We start from the raw sequence: 24,754 nt of genomic DNA on the forward strand, positions 1-24,754 counted from the left end.
CCTGAAGCAAACAAACATCAGCAGTTCCAGTAGGATTTAGCAGTGCCTTACCTCTCTGTATGTTTTAAGTAATCCAGGAATCTCGTAATAGACAGTGACAACACCAGAATCCTTTGCCACTGCTACACCAGTCTTGGAGTCCACTTGAAGAACACTACTTAACGAGGAGCTCCAGACGCCCGGCAGGCCTGAGAAGACACACCATTTGGACACTGTTCAACTAATTTATGCTAACTAAAGCATTGCATTATCACATCGCTGTCTGTCTGTATGTATCCACTGCATGGGGAGCATGGGTACACACACTTCCCAATTCACAGAAACTAGATTCTAGGGTCTCGCATCATGGAAGGCTGACAGCCCAATGCCAAACTGACTTGTAGTTACTCTGACAAAGGCCCCTTAATACTAAGAAACAAATACAGTGAGTGAAGTTAAGACAGTCCTGACTCTGCATGATTCCCCTAAAAATCTAGCCTTTCAAGCTAACAGAATGGAAATGTCTGAAGTCTGATACTCATGAATTCAATACAATCAACATATTGCATGGTACAATTAAAATTAGAGTAGTTGATAAAACCTATTTTTATCATTAACAAGAACAGTGACATTTGATTCTGAAAAAACATCATTAATTATGCATTTAGTTTTCCTGAGAATGAGAAAGAGTTACACTGATGTCAAATTATATAGCTGCAAAAACACAGCAAGTGCTGCTTACCTTCTTGGTTCATCAGTGAAGTACTCAAACAGAGGACATCACCTACTACCACATCTATGAGTTCAGGAAAAATGGCATGTTGCACAGGAAGTGGTACGTAGTCTGCAATTCCGCTCTGTTCTGCATCCCAGACTTTAAGCAAGGTCAAACCTACATTTACAGTCCGGATTATAAATGTGTTGTTTGTGGCTCCTTTCCCAATCTGTACAAAGTCATCTCTACAGATAAAAAGAAATGCTTTTATATTAAGGCAAGTTTGCTAATGTCATTATCTCTACAATAAATAGTAGGCATTGAACTCTTTTTAGACAGTTGCCTTTTTGTTTTCAACAATGGTTATCTTCTAAAGAAGTCTGACAAAATGAGGAAAATATAAAAATTGTTTAGGTGCTACTGAGGCAAATTTCAGTTCTCACTTCATTATGCTGAGGAAATACTGAGGTCACAATTATGTATGATAACTCCTTCCTAATTTTAAGAATGGTAGAACTTTAGAATGAGGTAATTCATCTCTTTTGCTTCTTAACTGTGAGAAAAGGGAAAAAAATTTAAACACCAGTATGCAGCTTTCCAGCCATAACATCACAAAGCCAAATCACATTTGATTGCAAGTCCTGATATTTACCAAAATTGAGCATTCCCACATGCACTGACATGCAGAACACTTGTAAGTGCACCCAGCACAGAGACTTCCCACCCTGGCAGCAGCACGTGGAGATAGTGAAGGTCTTGACAGCAGTAGAGCTGGGTCACCACAGTGCTGCACCTGAGGTTAACGAGCAGTGCTTTTCTCTCCAGGGCTAATAATTAGCCCGATGCTGAAGCAGCTCTGTCACATCTACTTTGTAAGCTAGGGCAGTGTTATCTCAGGGATCTGTGTGCTATAAAAGTTTCTGCAGATCATTTAGGTAGGAGAATGGAAGAATCTTGCATTCAACCCCCCCTTTTTTTTTCCCCTTTTAATCATGATCACTGTGTTATAACTGCAAAGTGCTCTGAAGAAAACAAGCTATGTTATAGTAATGGAATGTGATTGTTTACCAATGACCAAAGAAGGCTGTTTTATAATATTTATTATTCTTTGAGGCAGAGACCAAAAAGCCTTTTGAGGCTTGGCTCTGCTGTGTGCAAAGGCTGTGCAAGCATATCTGAAGAGACAGCCCCTGATCCATAACGTTCACCATCTTATATAAGACTTAAGTGAGTCAGTGTAACAAAGCACTAGGAGAAAAGAGGCAAGATGAGGCAAATGCTAATAAGATCAATTGTTTATATAGGCCACTGATGTATGCAATCTGATGATTCTGAGTCACTTAAAGCAGAAATGTACCCCAGCAAGCCCCACTGGGGATCACACTTATCTGGGCAACTTTCCACTTGCTAGAGAATATCGATTGCTAACTGGAACTCTTCTCTCTGCTACGTGCCTCTGAAGACTGCAGAGACAAAATCCTTTCTTTGCTAATCCCAGTCCAAGCTGTATCTTCACTTGATATCTTTGGAACAATCTTTGTTCCTTGCTGTGGCTGGGCTATGTGTATTTGGCCTTTTTTGTTCTCCATAATTAACACCTGTGATAGATACCTACCTGTTCGTTGCAAAGTTGAGCACAGAATTATGTGAATGAAAAGTATCTCCAGAGTTATCATGAAAATGGACTGTAAATGTCAGTGTCACACCCAGGGGGAGAGCCAGTAATGCCTCTTTGTTTTGTGTGTGCAGAATAGGTCTCATGGAGATTCTTAGGTATGAGATGGGGTAGACCTGTAAAAACATCAGCAGTGAAAAGCAAAATTAAATTGGTTTTTTTGATGCCTCTATAAAAATAATCTAAAAGAGTTCTTATTATGCAAATACACAAAGCTTCCTTCATGAACAATTTGCTATAAGTTTAACCATATGACAGTACTGAGACATGGAGCTTTTATCATCAGTACATATATTTCACAGAATAGCTGAGGTTGAAAGGGGCCTCTGGGGATCGTCTAGCCCAGCTCCATGCTGCTCAAGCTGGGTTACCTAAAGCCAGTTGCCCAGGCTCATGTGCAGGCGTCTCCTAGGATGAAGACTCCACCATCTCTCTGGGCAATCTGTGCCAGTGTTCAACACCCACCACAGTAAAAAAGTGCTGTCCTATATTCAGACACAATTTCACGTGTTTCAATTCTTGTGTGTTCCCTCTTGCCCCGTCATTGAGCACCACTGAGAAAAGTCTGGCTCTGTCTTCTTTACACCCTCCCATCAGATATTTCTTAGTATTTTTCTCTAATAGCACTGGGAATTGAAGAAAGCAATAATGATGTAGAAACACACATCACAGACTTCAGAGACTACATTATTATCTTATAAATTAAAACTGTTAAGACTCCCTGAATATGCAAGAGAACAAGTTGCCCCTAGACTTCTCTCCCAGTAATTCTTGATACAAAAACTGTAATTCATTCCCTAGTTACTAGAACAGGAGTAACTTGCAATGTATGTGAGAGTAAGGGGACGAAATGGTCACTGTTTCCCCAGTTCCCTTGCACAAGGTAAGAAAACCAAGATGATACACGCAGTTTCTAACAGCCTTGGCTCTGTTTGAGCAAAGGTTTGCCCAGCAGAGGAAAGATGAGCAATAGCTGCAAAGCTGTTCCCTAGTGATCCTGATCAAGCAACATCATAGACACTACAAATTGCTGCACCTCAAACGGGCCTGCAGTGGCCTGACAACAGGGGTCCCAGAGGTGGGAAGGAACAACACTCATGAGGAACTTTCCTCCTGAGTTGTGTGCTGGGCTGGTTTTTCTGACCCATCACTGGGCACACTCGCCTTGGTACTGCTGGCTGTATGATGCTGCAGCCAGGCCGTCCTCCGAGGCATGGGCCGATAGAAGTGAAGTGCAACAGACAAAAGCAGTCAGAACTGGTATCTGACAAATCCTAACTGGTCAGCAGGCTGCATTTTGTTGCCTCAGTGCCTCTCCTCAACTAAGACGGAAGTTAGGAACTGCTTCAATTTCTTTAGAAAAGCCTGCAGGATTATCCGTATGTGCACACCCCCACATTTTTGCAGTAACACTCCAATGAAGGAAGTTTGTCTGAAGACAAAGATGTTGCAACCATTTTTTGTTTTGTTTTTAAATAACATATTATTATTCTTGATTAACTTATCTAGGTTAACTAGCAAAATTACCCAATGAAAACACCTACATCTGTTCTTTCTGTTACAGCTGTTGGAAAATAAATAATGGAAGGATAGAGAAAGCAAAACCCCTCAATTATATAGAGAAAACTATTTTAAAAGAAGCCCTCAAGCTTATCTTGTAGGAAAATCCTGTTTTTTCTGACCTAAGAGGCTCAGCTAAAATGTAAAACTCTGCAATCTGAAAATGTACATGTCAAAACTTAAAAAGGAAAGGACAAATTTGGCCTCAAGCAAACAGCATCTTTGGTGAATCTGAAAAAAAAAAAAAAAAAGTGGCTAGAATATCAGTAGGTACAACTGTCTACTCCACAGCCTGATATAATCGGTTAAAATATCAGTGCATACAGTCATCTGCCCAACTAGCTGAGGTTACAAGCTAACAAAAATGCCATTTCCCTGACAGATTTTCAAGCTTGCTTTACTTTAAAGCCTCAGAAACTGTCCCACAAGGACAACTGCTAAATCTAATATTGATGAAAACAGCTATTTACTGTAAAAGCATCTCAGTTTTTAAAATATTTTTTATTTAAAAAAAAAGAGTAGGGCACAGCTGGTACAGGCAAGTGCTTAGCTTGCTTCCATGCTAAGCATACTGTCACTCCTTACTTCCACCATCCTCCTTGGCTTATTTAAGGTAGTCTTTTTTTGAGCAAAGTTGAAGGTCTAAGTGTTAAGTGATGCTGCTGCAGCAGTTTGGTTCTTAATTGCGTATAGTTGTAAATAGACAAAACAAGAACTTATGAAAGGAAGGACAGCATGAAGGAGAGAACTTTGCCTTAGAATGACACAACAGATTCAAGCTCATCTCCTGCTCCGTCACAAGTTTTTCTACATGACCTTCAGCAACACCACTCAAACTCTCTCTCAGTTCTTCATCCATAAAATGAAGGCAGCAGCACTGTATCACCTCATGAGGTTACCGTGAGGTTAAAAATATCATTTCCATAAAAGTAGTATAGTCCTAATACGTACAGGAAAACAAATCAGTTGTACGAACTGAGATGGTTCCTCCTACAAAGAGCTCACAAGCTTAATATCATTGTGCACTGACTCCACAGTTCTGCGATATACTAACTGTATACGGAAAGAATGCACAAAGGGGGAATTTAACTTCAGTACCACTACATGCTGACTAAATGTCATTTGAGCCAACCCCAAACTCATTAGATGTCTTTCACGCACCAGATCCAGCAGTGAAGGGAAGAAACAAGGTCATCTATAACAGAGCTGTAGAAATTCACTGCCACCACCTAGCAGCAGGAGTGGCTGAGTGAAACTAAGCCACCATTTCTTTTTTCATTCTCCACCCAGGAGGACAGACCTACATACTGTCCTACAGACAAAGCTGAACATTATGGTAAAAAACCACAATTCAAATAAAAAAAAAAAAAATCAAGCCACTTCACAGTGATTATAATAATTAAACTTACAAAATAAATTAAATTTAAAGTCAGCACTCAATTATACGTCTTCTCCTTTATTTGGGACATATGAAAGATGCTGACAGAGTAAAAAGGGATAAGAGGAACTGGAAAAGTGGGTATCTCAAGGCTCACGTTGCTGGATGTAGAAAGTTCCTGGCACAAGCACTTTCAAACAGAAATGAAGGACATACATTCCCTTATGTCTTAAGTGCCCAACCAGTAAGATACATTAGACTTTGCATAACAACATTCAATGAACAGATGAAGTTTTGAGAAAGAAAGATGTTTCATTAGCCTGGAAACAAACTGCTGAGTTTTGCTACAGATTTGTCCTTCCCTGAAGCATCCACATTTCAGTGGAGCTTAGGCACATACGGCAGCCTTAGACATGCTCCTTGCCAGCTCACCAAATACAAGCAACAGCAGCTGAATTATTGCATCTGATCAGATAGGTTTTCTCATGCAGAGATTCTCATTATATGTAAAAGCTGAACTGCTGGGAAACAGCAGAGAAAATGAAATTTTTGAGCACCGTACAGTTACATCTCTAATATCTTGAAAGTCTAGGTATCACTTAGGTACCTCACAACAGATGCTGTATTTATAGTCATTACTCCAGATGATATTTACCTTTTTTAATATGCTGCAAAATGCATGCTTATGACATTAACATCTTTTTTTATTTGAACTTCTGTAATTATCAGCCTTCCAAGAGATTTTTAGGACATACTACTTCTTTTTTTAAAAGTTTTTAAGGCACATGCACACAAAGGCCTTTTCATAAAATGTACCAAATTTAAGAATTTGCTGGGATTTAATGTTTATCTATCTAGTTTAGTAAACTAAACTTTTTTCAAAGCTCAGAACTGACTATTAATTCCTATAGTTCACATTTTTCAGAAGTGAAGTTCAAAACGTGCAATTAACCATCTGCATTGCGGTCATAAAGATATACTTCTAACAGAAAACTGCAAAGAAAGAGAGATGATACTACCTTAACAGCAGCTACAATGGTCTGGTTGATCCCAAATGATTCTTGTGAAATCACTTCAATTGTTGATGATCCTATCAAAGACCCAGAGTTAAGGAAACCTCTCTCATCGATTTTTACAACAGGAACTTTATCTGGTCCATCCAGGACACGGTAATTCAGTGAAGCCACTCGATCCCTTAAGAAAACAAACAAAAAAACCACAGAAAAATAAAAAAACAGGGGACCCCCTTAAATAAGTAAAACCATATATACACCAATATATAATGCAAGTCTAAAAGATTGCTATTTGGTATGTGTTTTTTCCACGTGTCTGCAATAAAAGCCAAAAAGCCTATATTCTACTCTAAGAAAGAAAAGTTTAAGTTCCAATTCAAGCTCACTTGGAAGAAGTATTATCTGGGTTTAGGCATGTATTGAAATCTAGCTTCCATCCACTGCCCTGTAGTGTCATCATTCACTGATGTAAACTTGATTCCAAATAATAACAGCTAAGGCTACAACATGCAGCTTCTGCCATAACTTCCTATAAGCAATATCTAGAGGAAGATTAGTCTGCCAGGGCCAATGCTGGTATTAGAGATAAAGCCAGGAACTTGATTAAGTGGATCTCATAATTTTTCTGGAAATGGTTTTGTAAACAAGGTTAATTTTTGGAATAACTCTCACCATGGTATCTGCATATTAATAAAGTGAGCAAATACATAAACTGTAATTAGTGGGCATTCTGAGACATCATCTACTTTTGAGTATCACTTATCACATCTTCTACAAGATTTGTAAATGATTTTTTTTTTTCTTCCAAGCTCCTCCATTGGGATAGAAATACTCTACTTTATCCTAGGAAACAAGCACTAAAGCTGGATTTTAGTTGCCCCTTTCTTGGCAATAGTGTAATTATTTTTGGTGGTAGACTTGAGACATAAGGGCTCTAACATTGGATAGTGAAGATAACAGAACAAAGAAATGTACAAACTGGTATCTAAAAACTTAATGACTAATTAATTAGAAAAACTGCTCAGAAGAGATAGTGAAACAACATTAGTAAGTGACTACAAATGACAGGGCTCCTATAAAACTGTTTCAAAAGCGGATGCTGAATGACCATGGTTGCTGGAGCTCCAGTGAAACTAACAGTCCCTTACCCTTAAAAAGTAAATGCATCTGAAGCCTCGCCCTCAGCATATGTCCTATTGTCTATATCTGCACATTCTTATATGAGGAAAAACCAAATTTCAAGCCTGAAATGAGTCTGAAATGCCAGTCTTTGAAAACAGATTATGTAAAAAGGACTTCTCATTTGGAAAGGACATTTTAGTCTCAAAATCTAGTGGTAGCCTTTGTGTAAGAAATACAGAGAAGTATATTCCATAAAGCCTTGATGGCCCATAAAAAACTCTAGTGGAAGCAGGCTACTGCTTCAACTGGCTCAGCACCTTTTAAAATAAGGATCTAGAAGTTCCAAATATTGAATGAATTTTCTAGCTATGTTCTAACTAATACAAGATTTGACAGAGCCCAAGAGTACAGGTAAGTTACTAGTAATCACCAGGTAAGTTACGTATTATACAGATGTACTGTGACATTCTTTTAAAAAGATTGAAACAGCTTACTTCAAGCAGAATTGCTTTATGATTTTGGTAAGTCATTGACACAAATCATAGTATGAAAACTGATCACTAACCTGTTTGTCTGAAGTTTAATAAAGGAATTTGGTGACATTAAGATTTGCTCTGCTTCTACTTCTGGAGTGACTAGATGAAATTTTTCAAACACCTGGAAAATAAAAGGCATTTTAGCCTACTGTTGTGTGAAGCAAGTAATTTATTTCCATTTATTTCACCTTCAAAAACCCCCCCTAAATAAAAGTATAACATGCTTTTTTTTTTTTTTTTTACCTTGCACAGTAGGTATGGTAAAAAAATGAAAATTAAACATGAATATTTGAGAATGGGATAGGCAGTATCTTCTACAAATTATTCTGAAGAGCATTCATTTCTATGGCTATAGCTATACTATGAAGCACTATGAAAAAAGAAGCATATTTGTCAAGTGAAATGGTGTTGGAGACGCCACATTCATCCAAGTTACTTTAGACTAACCCAAGTCTGAGCCCATGAACTGCATGTCCACGAGGTGCACTCCTCAAGCACATTTTCCAGCTTTGTTCCATGTAAAGGGATCCAGTTTGCATACTTTGAAACTGCTCCCCAAAGTATGGTAAGTGGGAACAACCAAGAGATTTATTTCAGAAGCTAATTCCTGACCCAAATTGACATGCCTGCATAGGCATGTATGATAAGCACTAAAACCAAGAAGTATTAGTGTGCAGAGAGGAACTACAGCAGCAAAGTTCTTTTACAGCTCTACTAGTGCTTATCCATAAGACAAAAGCCACCTCAATTTCAGGCAGTCTACAACAAAAACCAACTCCTGAATATCATTCAGCATCACACCAGTGTGTGACTGTTCAGTGTAAACCCTACCAACACTTGGGGAACTTGGAGGTTTCCAAAGAGTGGAACATTATACAAACAAGAGTAAGGACTCCAAAACTGGAACTACTTTGCATTTCAAATTGGTTACTTCAAATACAGACTTCAATTCAGCTCTGAAAGAGATATTAAAACATTAACTGTGAGGAACATCATCATACCTGAATTTGGATTTCATCAGACAGCTCTCTTGCCATGTTGTAAAACTGGTTGGCTGCAGGATCAAAGACCTTCACAACAACTTTCAGGCCTGTTCTTCCTTTTGCTCTGCTATAAACATCCATTGCAAAGTTATATTTTGCAGGAAACTGAAAAGAAGCCTTGGACAGGAGAAAGCGATTAAAATTTTACTCATGGAAAGAATTGACATTGATACAGAGGAAAGACCACACTCAATGCTGACAATTGCTTTGATTTTGAGTAAGCGGAAGCAACAATATTTTCTCAATTCCCTTTACATGGCAGTTTCCTTTTCCCAAGATACACATACATGCAAGTGCACATACACACACAATTTACCTCACTGTGTCTTGTCTTGATATCCAGAGTATCCCTCTTTGTGACAGACCAGTGGAACGTTAAGCCTGGTACTGCATTGGCAAATGAAAAAGGAGTCTGACTACTGGTGATGCCCATTACATAAACTGGCATCTAGAAACAAAGAAACGAAATTTCTTAGGTAATTCTAGGATGTTAACCAAACCTGCACAGAGCAAACATAATTAAACTTAAAATTCATTGATCAAGAGATAGTATTTCTTATGAAAAAAATTGTTTGGCTGCTGTATATGTTGCAAGGATGTATCACGCAGAAGACTCAAATAACTACCAACTTGTAAAAAGTAAAGTTTGATTTATTCTCATTTGCTATACGCTCTACAAAACACAAGTACCAGTTTTCCATGAGAAAAGATGAGTTCAATAACTCATTTGTCCCATTTGTAGCATCAAATCACTTAATCTTAGTTAAATCATACATTCTTACATTTTCTACATCTTTGTCTAGATGATCTCTCTGATTAACTCTGCTCTGGACATCAACCTTCCCCTTCCAACTCTCCAGATTAAGACAACATAACATATAAACACAAAACAGGAATTTTCCGCTTTTTATTTTTAATCTTCAAAGCAATTCATACACCTGGGACCAACGAGCTAGAATTACTAGCCATTTTAGAATGAGTAACTAATAAGGGAATTATAGACTCTTAAAAAATAGACTTATTAAAAGAGAATTTGAACAGTATCTGCTGTTCTCGATATAGAAGACATACTGTAGATTTTTAACCACAAAGGAAGAAGGTCTCCACTGCAAATAGAATGAAGGTGAGAGAACCCTTCTCCATATGAAATGATGCCTCTTCAGCAGGGCCTGAATTTCTGAAAATCAGTCTGGTGTACAAGGTAAACTTGTCTTGATTTACTCTTGTAATATGTTCAGCTCTGGAGCTTCTCCACTGCCAGCATGTTCATTCCTGCAGCAGCAGTGGTACTCCTCAGAGCAGGCAACCACTCCGACAGCTGGAATGGTATTATCAGATGATCTAATAGGAATGGTCACAGCTTGCAGGTCAAAATTTTAAGGCAATAAAAGCTAATCACAAACCAACTAACCTGTGTACCAGTTTTCATTCGTGTAATCGGTGCACGAATTCTAACAGCTGTCAGCTGTACTACTTCAACTTCCACTTTGTCCTAAAAAGGAGGAAGGGAAGACATTGTAAGCACTTGTCAAATGTGAACTAGAATGTGAACTAGATTTCACTTTCAGGATCTATTCACTATTTTGCCATTATTTAATTGCTATTGCCATGTGTTTTGCATGTGACTTATCAGAGAAAATACAGATGCACATAACTCAGTAGGACTGTAAAAAAACTACAAAAGCATTAACTTTGTAAATTCATAGGCATTTAAAAATGCCACCTAAATTAAAGAAATAAATAAATAAATAAATAAAGCTCTGCTCAACATTACTGACAATATGAATGATGGAGCTGAGAAGTGACAGACTGCAAGGGAATAGATCATAGGGGTCCCTAGGAGAAGAGGAATGAATAATCCCAGAAGGTAGAGGAAGACATTGAGAGAATTAGAAGGAAATGAGAATGATAAGTAGCAAACAGGACAATTGAGAATAAAAGGACGATATATGTGATACTCTGATGTCTCCTCTTCACATATCCTGACGTTCCTGATGGATTTTATTCCTACTGTATACTGGGGAGGAAAGGTCAGACCTGGACCTAATTGGGCAGTAGATTTAGCTTTCAAGTTTATTCTACTTCCTGCCACAGCATCAGGGCAGGCTGCTGCCCCCGCATTACAAAGTAAAGATATATATATATATATATATATAATTTTTTTTTTTCAATTTCTCTCCTCTTGGCCTGTGGGGACATCTTTCAAGCAGCAGAGCTTTGTGGTATGCAGCATTGTCCTGTCTTGACCTCAAATGAAGAGCCATAAGATTTGGCCCAAGTTCTGCTGTTCTGAGTCTCATGCAAGTCCCAGAGACCTGTGCTCCCTTATGGGCCTGCTCAACAGCTCGCCTACACTCAGCTAGTAGGAAATTATATGGACACAGATTCTGATGAAATATCAGTGATTCACTGCTTGAACTTCATAGATGGATTCAGACCACAGCACAGGATGATAGCTTTCTATAGAGCCTGCCTATAGCTTAAGAGACAATGTGTTTCTTAGGCAACAGTTACGTTCTGACTTCTACTGACATAAGATGCTGCTAAACTGTAAGGTGATGCAGGCAGGGACAATCTTCTGCTGTTCTGGAAAGGCTTCTTTAGATGAGCTTTTCTAGATTTACTAATCAATTCTAAAGATATCAGACCATTCATAAAGTCTTCCTGGGTTATCAGTATAACTTTGTTTTAAGGTACAGCAAGATTTAGCTATCTGTTGAAAGTATCACCTCTGTCAGCACATATGTAAGTTCACAGGCCAGGGAGTAGGAAACACTGATTTTTCATCTCCTTAAGGAAACCAGGAAAGTGCACAAGATAATGTTACTGATTCAGAAAGACTATTCGCCCCTTTTGAGCCATACTCATGAGTTAGAGAGCCTCTTTCAGCCCCAAACAGGATCATAAAACATTACCTGAGACACCACAACAAGCTTCCCTGTCTCTGCATCAACAGCTTGCACCACTCCTGTTACTGTTCCATTCCCAACTGCCACTCCTCTGACAAGTCCAGTGCTGTTCACTGATGCAATCTTCTCATCGCTGATGGAGAAAATGATGTTGGATTGAGGTTGAGGGCCTCCTTCTGAAGTGATCTATAATTAAAAGCACACAGAACAACTAAAATTAACCCATCAGGTACTTCTTCTGGTTAATGTTACAGGGTACATACCCGTTCTGTGCTCAGCACCACAATGTCTTCAGTAAGAAAAGGCTGTTTGAACCTTCACGGGGCATCTGAGGACTTACTTCTCCTGCATATTGGTCCTTGCATGATGGGGGACTGGGAAATATGTGAGCTAAGTGCAAAAGTGGACTATGTGCTTTATAGAATGTAACAGGCTGATGCTACATCTAGTCCAGAAAGTTTCAGAAAAAATTCACCTCACTTTCTCTTCACCACACATGGTATAGCTCTTCTCTGTGTTTCAGGTTGTAGAACTAGCCCACTATGCTTAATTTCATGGAAGTGACAGATTTATTAATGCTGTGCTGGTATTTAACACTGGAAAAGCTGATGCTCCCTTGACACAAATAAATACAAAACCTTTGATCTGGCAAGACAGTAAAACGGAAGGTGGCTCAAGAATGAACTATTCTTGTTAGGAGGAGTATTCAGTGTGAATCAGCTAAATTGCCAAGTTGAATATCTACTCCTGAAAAATAAGTTATATACATTTTAAAATAGAAATTACAAAGGAAAGAAAATAGGTAAGATGCCTCACCTGAATCGTGGCCCCAATAATTAGGGTCACTTTCCTTGGCAGTAGTCGAAATGGGGGAAAGACCTAAAAATAGAAATATGAATATTTGTTTTCACATGATTTCAATCAGATAAATTATGTCACAAACCAGTACATGCAAGTGTAAACTGTGTCTTCACTTGCTTAGTTACAGTAAATTGAGCATGCAGAAACTTAACTCATCACTTGCAGTTAAAAAACACTGAAATCTGAAACAGATTAGCATTTGGGTAATTTCTGGACAGAACGATGTATTTACTTTTTCTGACAAAGTAATTATTGTACTATAAATTCGCTATAATACACTGTTTCTATTCTATCACAACATAGATTTTGTTTACACATGTATTTTATCTGAAATTATTTACTTCAATCTGTTGTGGAGCAGAGTTGATTCTTTGTCCTCTTTTGTCAGCAACAGTTGCCATAAGACTAGTCTGACCAATGGCCACCCCATGCACTACAAAAGCAGCAGTATGGTCATCAAGAGCTTCACTGAGTGGGCTGTAGCAAAGAAACACATTAAAATAGAGAAGTTCATTGAATAAATTACATGAGTAACAAATGCAAAGGACTTATTTGGTGCACAGCAGTTTTATCATAAGGATGACTAAGTGACTATGTCTTAGGCAAAATTAAGGTAACCGTCGCATTTCTACATGTAACATCATGAAATGGCTCTTCGTAGCCTATGTTTTATCTTACAATGAAATACCTGAAATGAAAGTGAAACTAGAGTGTTAGCTGGTACAGACCAAAACTCTGCCAGGGAGCCCACTAACAATTTGACCAGTATGGACACTAGTGGCACAAGCCTTGGTTACATACCTTGACACTATTTAATGGAGTGGGATAGATACAGCCAAGCAGTCCATATATATTTGCACAGTATTTGCAAATACAGACACACTCTTCCCCATACAAAGCAGAATGATTTTTATTGATTACTTCAACACTAAAAATCAACAGTCCAAACCCCCTTTTTTCCCCTGTGATTTTAATCGTGTTTAGAGCTTGGAAAATAAGGAGCTTTGAGGCAATAGGATGATTTAGGCTACCTGTTTCTAAAAGGTTAAGTAACAGACAGAATGAGTTTGATAAATCAGATACGTCTTCACGGAGTTCTTCACATGACATTATTTGCCAAGTCACTGCTTCCAAGATGCATAAGGCTCCACAAAATATTATAGCATATGAATACAGTCTAATTTGTCAGTCAACAAGGTTTAGACTGTTAGCTTAGGCAATTTTCCTGACAAATAACCATTTTTTACCATTTAACAGGTAATTAAAACTTTACAAAAATAAAATAAATAAATACTCATATACTCATGGTATACTACCATGCCTCCAAACCAATACCTTCACTCATTTTTGCTTATTCTGCCTATAAACATATTTGCAAATTAATTAAAAAAAAAAAATCCATTAACTTACACAAGGGAAACAATCTGAGATGCTGCCCTTAGTTCTAGATCCATGACAGCAAAGTATTTCGCCAGAAAAGGTTTCTTAGAGTCATCCAGAACTCTGACATAAGCTTTAACTGTTTTTCCAATCTCCACCTGAAACACAGTCACATCCAGTCATTTTTCTTTTAAGTTATTCTTATTTATTAGCATAAACGCTTTCCTTTTATTTTGTATTACATTTTTAGTAGGGTCTTAGAGATAAAGCCCCAAGGTTAGATTAGCACTGATTTTAAGAATAATCCCTGCCAGCTATGGTTAGCGTCAAATTAAATAAATGAATTCAGGTCTTTCAGCTGGCAAGGGCATAATTAAAGCATCCAGAAATATCAACACTTATTTTGTGTAAGACGCACCCAAGACACACTGGCAAGTAAAATGAGTTGGACTTTTTTTGGTTCATTTTTAAAACATGACATATGGAAAATGACCTTGGGGCAAAACCTACTCCTAAAAGAATTGTTCTCATGCAATTTAAACAACAGGAAATGTAAATTAGCGTGTTCATATAAATTATGAATTAACATTGCTGTGTAAATGCAAAAGTTGAGAGTGCTGCCACACAGAACATGAAGTAAGAGACACTTGATACTCTGAAAGACTTACAACCTAAAATGATAAATTTGGGAGGGAGAAACAGAAACATAAGGAGATCAAACTATTTCTCTTAAGGTCATACAGCTGCAGCAGAGGGCCCTAACCACTACATTGTATCATCTTGTACATGTCTCATCTTTACGTTCATGATCAGCACAAGGAATCAGGGCAATCTGGATCAGCTAATAATTCTGGTTTCAAAGCCACTAACCTTGTCAACAACGCGGACATACAGTTCCTGTATATCAGATACATAAATTTCAGCTTTAGCTGGTGCAGCGAAAGCCAAACACAAGTCATGAATCATTACAGTCACTGATCCTGGAAGCAGAGGCTTCACCTGCAATGCCAAGAGAAAATTCTATTATAGCACTTCTTATTTTCATTTGTCTGTCATTCATAGGATAAAATTTATATCACTTTCAGGGCTGATGCAGTTGGATGCAGAAGTCCCCAAGCTTTAGACACAGATAATTCTTCCTCCTAAGTAAAAGTAAAGCTGTAAAATGTATGTAAAAAGTATCATACTATTGAGCTAGTGCAGACAGCCTCTGGGCAGCAACAGAATTAACATGTCTTAAGCTAGAAGCAGTCTGGCATCCTGTTATTCTCCTTCTGCCATCAGGAGGACAAAAACCCCACAACAAATCATTCAGAGCAACGACACTCTTCTTAGTGGAGTGAAAAAAAAAAATATAAGGAAAAAAAAAGAAAAATCAAGGACAGAGGCTATGCTTATAAAGGATTGGTATTGCTTCCTGCAAGATTCATAGTTTACAGTTATTGCTTTTAATCTGGATGAATAGCCAAAATCTGGTGGTAGATCTTCCCAAGTAAGAGGATGATTGATAAACCAGGTATTTCTTTGATACAACTATTATGATTATTTTATTAATTTTTTTATACAAAGAAGGTACACGTTATACCTCTCAGAATACAAGGAGAATCAAACAATGGAGAAAGATACCTCTGCTCACAAATACAAGAACTAGGCACCAATTCCAAAGTCGTCTCCACACACTTTCTCAAGGCTATGCATCCACACCTGGCTCACATCATCTTTGCAGTTCTCTTGCCGTTTGCCTGACCTTGCCACACACCTCAGGGACGATCCCAGCTATTCTCTTCACTTTCACAGGTACCTTCACTTTGGCCAGAGACAGTGCAGATGTTTGGTGCCCTATTCTATGCACTCATCTGGCTTATGAAGATGAACTCTGAAACAAGGGGTCATGGACAGCCAGGCCCCCTGTTCAAAGGATTTTAATGTAATTCATAGCATTACTTGGCAGCACTACAGGAGTTAACAATAAGAGCAGTGGGAAGGGCTGACATTTTGTTCTTTAAGGGCACCACTCTTACTTTTGCCTCAAAATAGAAAGGAATATAAAGTTTTAACAAATGTCAGCTTTCAGAACAGCAGCGGTTCCCGAAGTGGGTGGCTAATACAGGTGCTAGGGGCATATATTAACACACAGCCATGGAAAGCAGAGAAGGGGATTTGGCCAGGAGGAGGCAGCCAGCACGACCACGGGGAAGAAGATGTAACGGAGCTCAGTTTGGGCTGGGAGACCAGAGAAAAGCAGCTACCAGAGCAGAGGGCCAAAGGGGAAAGCAGGGCTACTACAACTTAGAAAAACCATTCCTGTCCCAGCTACTTCTTCCATTCCCATCAGCTATTAGGTGTCCAGCAGCTCCCCAGTATACAGTGTATTACCACTATTCATTCTTCCCCCATGTTATCACCCATGTCCAGAAATGCTGCTGTGTTAAAAAGAGAGTAAGAGGTATAGAATTTATCCTTGGCAGCCCCAGTAAAAAGTCTGATAATCACTGCTCTAGATAACTTGAATTTAGCTTCTCAGAACAGTTTACTGTCAAAACATCCTGTATCAGCTTGGCTCCACTGATACCTGCTATGGCATCAGCCTGGCACATCAGCCTGGAACTTGCTGATTTTCTACACAGACCATTCTGCTGGCTTCCATCGAAAGAAAAATCCCTAAGCAATACTGGGATTTAACTCAAACATAGCATGCAGGTCTAAAAGATTCTTAAAATGTGGGGGGTTGGTGGTTCTTTTTTTTCCAAAATGTTTTTTAAATGTGTTAGAAGTTGGAGTTTTTTCTCCTTTAATCTGACAGGTAGTTAAAATAAATCTCTTTTTGTACTTCACAAAGCTTATCTTGCTGGCACTGTTCCACTACTTAAGTTCACTGCTCTATTCTGAAATTATCTTGTGTACATCAATTAAAGCACTGCTAAACCCATGAGGGAGATCTGACTGAAAAAATATTAAGAGTTGAAACAGTGTAGAATGTACAAAAATAAGGTCATCTCTTCTATTTTTCCCCACCTCTGTGCCTAGCTGACTCTGTTGGAAAAATATTCCTACCTTACGCTTTTGACAGAGACAATCAAAATGTTTCACCAGTACTTTCCATATTCTCAACAATGAAAAAAAAGCCACCTTTATCATCATTATTTCACAATTTCATCAATGTTATTTATTACAAGATAAATGTGTAAATTATAAACTTAAAAACAACTTGTGTCACTTCCAATTCTTGTCTAATGAAAGCTACAATGCAAATATATAGTTTTATTGTTGTTCACTGTAGAATGCATCTCATATCCTAGGCCTGGATGAAGTCAAGCATAACTGTAGTTTAGTTGCATCTTCTGGTGCAAAAGTGCATTAAAAATTTAATATGGAGATCAGAAATCAACTCTTTAATAGATACTTATTCACAAAATCAGGATAAAACACTGTGACAGCAAAATGTCCTGAAATAGAACTGGAAGAATTCAGAAGTACTGACCTACAACAAATATTCCACTATTATTCTAGAAACCAATTAATCTTTTGTATAACACTTCTGAATAATTCTGTCACATTATTTTTCATTTTTTAATTTTTTATTTATGACTCTTTTCGAATAAATATTTATGAAATCAGGAACATTTTACTGCAAAATTGTAATGGGTAAAGAACAACTCGTACTGGCTTTTATCTTGTATAGAGTATACATATGCATCACAACTGTGGTGAAACAATTTCCTATACCTTAAACTATACCTGAAATTGCTAGTGCAAAGATCCCCTCCCTGACGCTTGACTGTGACAGGCAAACACATCCAAGATTCAGTTATTGCCTCTCTATCCATGTGTACTGGAAAACAACCACTAGTAATGAAACTGCAGAATGATATTCAGATCGCCAAAAAGACATAAAAGAACAAAATACTTCACTCACCAAGGCAATACCTTGAGCTTCCTCATGTGCCACTCTTACAACATTTGCAACACTGGTATTAATGTAAAAATATCCAGAACCTTCTTTTATGAAAAGTTCTGCCTGCAAAACCAGAAAAGCATCCAAAATTAGGTTGTGTCTTTCTAGTACATTGCTGAAACTGGTATCCTTAACACATATCATACAATTTTTGAAGTTTTCCTCCCTGCAGTTAGAAAGTAGCAGAATAATTCCTTACCTGTATGTCAGGGTGATTGTAAATGGAGACATCTGTAGGGTTCACTTTTACATCTTCCACTAGTATCAGTTCAATAGTGGCAGACACTGGTAGAAGAGGTTCATACTGAAAGAAACAATTCTAGCTGTTACAGCAAACACTAAGATTCAGAAAACAGTGCAAGTCTCTTGTATGTGCAGGGAAAGACGCTTAAAACAGATGAACAAAGAGCCAGAGCTGGAGAAGTTTAGGTTAATAGAATGTCCACAAGATCTAGTAATTGGCTCAGCAACTACCTTGCTTCTACAGGTAAGGTCATATACAGGACATGCTGGTGTATTCTGCATCTCTGACCAAGACAAAGAGCAAAGGCCTGTATATTAAAGATGTAGCAGAATCAGTTAACCAAGTCTGACATACACAGATAGGATATTAACTCAGAGACATGTTATACGTTCATACAAAATGATAAAGCATAGAGACAGAATGTTTTCTTCTACTTCAAATTCATCTTTTTAGGATTCTTCCTAGCAGGCCACCAAAAGAAATTCTTCCTTAAATGTAAGTACATAAACACTGGACCAGATGCAGGTTTAATCATTCACTCATAATAACATTTGCTTAGAAAGGGAAAATGTTTTGGGTTTGGTTTTTGTAGGTTTTTGTTTTGTTTTGTTTTTTTGAGGAAGTTAGTATTATATACCCATTTCACCTAATTAGTAGAATTATTTCCTTGATGTAGAAAGGATGTCATCTTTCCCTAATATAATAGGATGCTCCACTTAAACATGGAACAGTGATCAAGACATCTTAATACACCATCTATTAGGTTTTTATTTGCATTTTTGTCTGTAAGAAAGAAGTCTAAGTATGGACAGGTTTGAAAGCAGAATATAGCAGTCCATTTCTAATGTATTTGAAAAAAACAGACAAATTACCTAATTTAAAGAAACAACACATGAGCCTATGTAACTGTACCAGAAGTGGTATCTACAACTACTCTTCAACTATCAAAAAGATTCCTCCCAAACTTAGAGACCAGAACTTAAATAGAACTCCAGTGACATTTTACATGTATGTATCCCACACTGAGATACAATAAACTTCTCTGAACTCAAGGCAAAGTTTAAAGAATTCACTTTTCTAATTATCTCTAAATGTAAAAAAGAATATTGAATATTGGTTTAATAAAGCAGAGCACAGTGAATTACAAAATGATTGCAGAACATCAAGTGTTCTTATTACAACTCAATTTTCTTAAGAGAAAAAAGATACAGAACCAAATATCTTAGGTGGCAAAGTAGCTGTGTCTCTAATCTAGTAATTTTGACTAAGTTATAGTCAAATTCTTCAGTGGAAATGCATCTACACCATGCTTCCCAACAAGAGCAGACTGGAAACCTCAGTGAAAAGACAAGAGCCAACTGGCAATACAGATTGTCTTCCAAAGAAATTTACCATCCAGATGCCAAACCTTGGACATACTGACAGAAACCTGGGCCACAGGATATTTCACATTACTAGTGCCTGTCTGTTACCTGCTTTGAAGTAAAAATACTGTAACCTTCACCTCTGTATTTCATTCTTTGTCTCGACTCTGTTTTCATGGTATGTGATTCAGAACCACATATAGTCGAAACTCACTTAAATCTTGCCTTACAAAATTAAACAGAACTTCAATTTAGTGAAGCAGGATATTTTAAGAGTTAGTTACTATGCATGTCAGGTTGTTCCATATGCTGAAACCTGCCTTTATATTCATTTAAAAAAAGTGACACAAACAGAAAATTGCCATCTGTTTACATCTGCCTTCTTTGTTCATCATCACTACTTTTTGCTGTTGTTCTTCCCCATGTTGAGTACTTATCTACAAATTAAAGTATTTCAGGGAGTGGCTAATGACTTGTAAAATTAGAGCCTAGGCTTATGGCTGGCACTGTACAAATGAGTAGTCTCTCCCTTCTGGAAGATCAATGTGAGACCAAAGAAAAAAAAAAAAGTATTAGTCAGAGTCCAGATTTTACATATGGTCCGTATGAGGATATCAGCCAGCTTTTGCTTTGCTCATGCAGAACCTTTCTACCCAGTTTTGCAGTGGAAATAATACATTTGCTTTCCCCAGAGACAGCTGCACTAAGCACATGGTTGCCTTAGTGAAGGACAAGCAGCAGAGATTCACCAATTCATTAAAAAGCCTAAATCGAAATAAACCAAACTGAAACAATTCTTTGTAATCCCCTTGCCCAGATGGTTTAAAAAAAGGAAAAAAAAAGGAATTGGATATATTTGATATGGATAGCAGCAGGTAGCACAGAAGAAAGCAGGAAAAGCCATGAACATTATAAAAACATTGTGTTATGAATCTGTCTTCAGAATCAGCTATGGAGCTGCCTTATTTTTACATTACTATGCACTGAGGAAATAAATACATAGGAACACTATACATTAAGAATCCCAGGAAAATGGCAACAAAAAAACCAGAGTTCTGAGTACCGGTATTTTTACTTTAGCTGCCTTGAGATGGGATTGCTGGTATCCTGTTGCAGTTGCAGAGATGGCAGTTGTTCCAGACTCACGATGAACTATAACAGTCTGTAAGCCTAGAATCAAACAAAAAGTCAAATAAATCTAATTATGGGGAATAAAAAAAAGATTAAATGTACACTGCTAATCTCTTCCATTGTCTTCTAAACAGACCAGGATTTTCTCTTTCAAGACAGGTTCTAGGCATTCGGTTTGGTCCTTTTTTTTCTTTTCTTTTTTTTTTTTTAAATGGCAGACACTTAAAATGCACATGTGAGAGACTGAAAGAGTTAATGTCTCAAACATTGTGGTGGGGCAAGTTCTGCTTAAAGACAAACCCTGCATAGCGAGGAACCAATGTGAAAAGCCCATCAGCTCAGGCATCAGCAATAGGAGGGGGAGGGCGTGCTGGAGGGTGCGCAGCTCCCTGTTCTGACAAAAAGATCAAACAATGGCCACGTCTGCAGGGAAGGAGAAGTTACTCCACAAACGACCCCCAAGCCCAAAGGCTCACAAACTGCTCCCTAGCCTGACCGGTTCAGGTGTCTGCCCAAAGGAGGGGCAAGGATGATAAAAGGACACAGACTGAAGCCCCAGGTGCACAAGCCCACCGGGACTGGACCCCTCGGCTGACTGAACCAACACTGGACCCAGGACCGGTGAAATCTTTCTCTCTTCTCTCTTTCCTTTTCCACAATCCCTACACCTCAATCGTTTCAAGACATAAACTGTTGACCAAGTCTGAGACTAAGAGTGGATCCAGCCACACCTAGGACCTTCTCTGAGGAGGACTCTGGAAAGCAAGGGGGTCTGCTCTGAACCTCATGACTTGACAGGAGGGATCTCCTTATCCCCGAATTGATGTATATGGTTACCCTGGGTTATACGGTTTATGGAAGTAGTCTTATGCCAGTTCCTGTTGTGAGAAACCCTGCCACCTACTATCATGTCTCCCCAGTTCAGTTTGTTTCTGTCATGAATAAAATCTTTAACTGATCATTTGGTGTCGTTTCACCTTAATTTAACCTGAGGGAATTTCAAATTAAACATGACTCCCTGGTCTGTCCAGTCTGGGTCGTGACAGCAGATTGAGGATAAGATGAAATGTGACTACAGATTACAATAATTTCTTTAATCAAGCTCACATGTTACCAAATACATTTAATCCTTACCTTTTTCAAACAATGAAATGCTCATTTAAACTAATTCATACCATGCATTTTCTTTTGACCACTTCCATCTTCTTTCAAAGTCAGCTCCATTGGCATATCAGGCTCAATATTAGCTAAGGACATTTTTGTTGATTCCCAGATAACACTAAGAGAACTGAAGTTATCAAATTTACTGCCCTGCTGGTCATATGCAGTCAAATCCAATACTGGATTGCGATAATTTGAAACAGGAACCTGAAAAATAATGAATACTTTGAACTGAACAGATGCAAGATGATTTTTTAATCACTAAAAGAAAAAAGAAAATGTATGCTGAGTTGCATGAGATTTATTATAACACTCATCACATGAGCCATTAAAATGAGCCATCAGTGCAAAGTCATTAAGCTGTACTTCAGCTGCAATGGTTTGGTTCTTTTTTTTTGGGGGGGGGGGGGGGGGGGGGTTAGCCAGTGAATTACCTTAAAAAAAAATTGAATTACACAGCTCAAGTATGTCATCTTTGGAATTCAAACAAATAATGAAAAATATTTCTATTTCTCAGAAGACATAGCTCAAAATTCTAGTGTTCATCTTCTGAAAATCATTAGCGATAGCAGTGTACTGATGTAGTCTAACTGACACATAACGGAGCTAGAAAAACAGGTGAACTGTGAAGTGACTTAGAATATGCAAAAATCTCCTTATCTTGTTATTACATAGAAGTTACTTAAAATGATTCAACTCAATACACATTGCCGTTTTATAAAAGTAGGATGACTTTATATTTGCCTGCTAATATTAACATGACAAAACACAGTTTACTCAGCAGACAACATGTGATGGCACTCATTAGGATATAGAAGAAAGAGTTCTTTATGTTTTATAATCTACACGTATGCATTGTCCATCTGTTGTGACTCAGATTTGCAAAGCTGAATACATCTTATGTCACTAAACAATACTCATTGTATATCCTTACATAGGTATCTTCATGTCAGCAGTGTTTGTGCCTTTACTAGTAAGACACACACAAATGTACACTCATGTAATAATATGTGTATAGTAAAATATGTCTCTATATATACTCAATGGAATACTTAGATTAGAATGAAGTGGTATAGGGAAAAAGTACTTTTCTTAGAAACAACTGCTGAGAACATTTCCCCCCTCCCTTTTTTTTTTTAATAAAAAAGAAATTTATCTCAAAACAAGTCAGAAAGGCTTCCTCACAGCGACACTTTTGTGAGAAGCCACAATCCAAATGCTTTCACATATACCCCTATTTTCTGGTAGGTCCCTTTATAAGCCTGTTCAAATGATCACTGTAGGAAACTTGCATTCAGGCTGCTCTCTGCAGGAGACAATGATACCAGTGTGGCCCACAACACTAGAGTTCCTGCTACGCTTGCAGGAAGTCAGATACTTTATTTCTTATGTGGAGGTCCCGACACTGATGTCCGGACACACATTCTTTTCCTGTCACTTCTCAGGCTTACCACTTGCTTGTTTTGTTGCAGCAAAGGGCAGGAGAGATCAAGCTGAGGACTTCCATAAACAGGAGTCAAAGTGAGTCGTGAAGGGACAGCACAGATGAACTTCACAACAGCAGGCTCAACCGCTGGAAAAGGGTTGGTGATTGTGGGGTTGTTTCCAACTGTTAAGGCAATAACCTGTACAATTATGAAAACAGGTAAGTGAGGAAAGAGAAGAGGACTACTGGGTTCAGGTATATTCTATTTCACAGATCTCAGTTACACTCTGATGTCAGAATGAACAAGCGAAAATATGATTCTTGGGGATTTACAGCACCATTAAGACACAGGAAGATGTAAAAGGAGGTGCATATTTCAAGAACAGTTCTATACCATTGTCAAAGTACTATTCCTGGGAACTTTCTTCCTAGGTATTCATGTTTATTACTATCAAACTTGATTCAAATGACAAATCTTTTGTGACTTCACAAGCTAACAGGCAGGTGTTTTTCTTGCAGAGCGAGAACAGCACAGCCCAAAGACAATATTTATGCTCACTTCACTGTGTTTAAAAACCATCCTATGTTTTATTATAGATTCCTTTTTTTAGGCCTCAACAAAACAAAGTGGATATAAACACAGAGAAGGCTATCCCAGCAGGCTGAGGTAGCCCTGGTTCCCTGCTCATGCACGGATGCTCGCCAGAGCCAGATGTGATCTGTTCTGGACAACACTTGAGGACAGACAGCCAACGCCTGCACAGTCATCGACAACAACAAAATGTTTTTCCTTTCTGAATTATCACTTACAGAAATAGCTACACTTTGTACAGTGTCCACTGAGGAAATCAGTTAAACAATTTGGCAGTCACACCAAAATGCTTAGGCCTTGCAGAATTACAGGAGAAAAACATTAAATCAAAGCTAAATGCTTTATAGACTGGCCAGGGTGAGTAAAGCAGGATAAATCACTTCTGCATGTTGGAGAAAACAAGACCAGGTGGAAAATATCTACAGACACTGTCACAATGACTGCACAAATATCAGAGCAGTAAATTCATATGGCTGTCTTTCGTCTGACTAAACAGAATTACACTGGAAGGTAACTTGGTTAAGAGAAGCAGGTTAGACAGAAGAGTCAGTTTATTGCAGTAACCTTCTGCTATGATCCTATTTATGCAAACTGAAGCTGCACTTTTGGGATCTAATGTTTAACGCATTCCACAACATAAGGTTTCTGTGACTTGGCTTCATACTGCAATAAACCCATCATAAACCACTTTATAACATAATGCTGTGAAA

The 24,754-nt window shown here is 38.1% G+C and overlaps 1 protein-coding gene across 1 annotated transcript in view; it reads right to left on the minus strand.

The window, feature by feature from the left end:
* NUP210 (nucleoporin 210) overlaps positions 1 to 24,754 on the minus strand; it is a 68,147-nt gene that overhangs the window by 8,959 nt on the left and 34,434 nt on the right. Inside the window, exons 16-33 of the mRNA XM_075052695.1 lie at positions 23,478 to 23,651; positions 22,041 to 22,233; positions 20,798 to 20,904; positions 18,326 to 18,430; positions 18,088 to 18,189; positions 15,042 to 15,170; positions 14,202 to 14,329; positions 13,133 to 13,268; positions 12,747 to 12,809; positions 11,937 to 12,116; positions 10,433 to 10,513; positions 9,338 to 9,469; positions 8,980 to 9,138; positions 8,008 to 8,099; positions 6,327 to 6,501; positions 2,310 to 2,485; positions 722 to 939; positions 52 to 188 (exon numbers count right to left, since the gene is read on the minus strand). Coding sequence (XP_074908796.1) covers positions 52 to 188; positions 722 to 939; positions 2,310 to 2,485; positions 6,327 to 6,501; positions 8,008 to 8,099; positions 8,980 to 9,138; positions 9,338 to 9,469; positions 10,433 to 10,513; positions 11,937 to 12,116; positions 12,747 to 12,809; positions 13,133 to 13,268; positions 14,202 to 14,329; positions 15,042 to 15,170; positions 18,088 to 18,189; positions 18,326 to 18,430; positions 20,798 to 20,904; positions 22,041 to 22,233; positions 23,478 to 23,651 — 2,487 coding nt within the window. The remainder of the gene's footprint in view (positions 1 to 51; positions 189 to 721; positions 940 to 2,309; positions 2,486 to 6,326; positions 6,502 to 8,007; positions 8,100 to 8,979; positions 9,139 to 9,337; positions 9,470 to 10,432; positions 10,514 to 11,936; positions 12,117 to 12,746; positions 12,810 to 13,132; positions 13,269 to 14,201; positions 14,330 to 15,041; positions 15,171 to 18,087; positions 18,190 to 18,325; positions 18,431 to 20,797; positions 20,905 to 22,040; positions 22,234 to 23,477; positions 23,652 to 24,754) is intronic.

This window comes from Buteo buteo, chromosome 21 (genome assembly GCF_964188355.1).
Source record: "Buteo buteo chromosome 21, bButBut1.hap1.1, whole genome shotgun sequence".
Classification (NCBI taxonomy): Eukaryota; Metazoa; Chordata; class Aves; order Accipitriformes; family Accipitridae; genus Buteo; species Buteo buteo.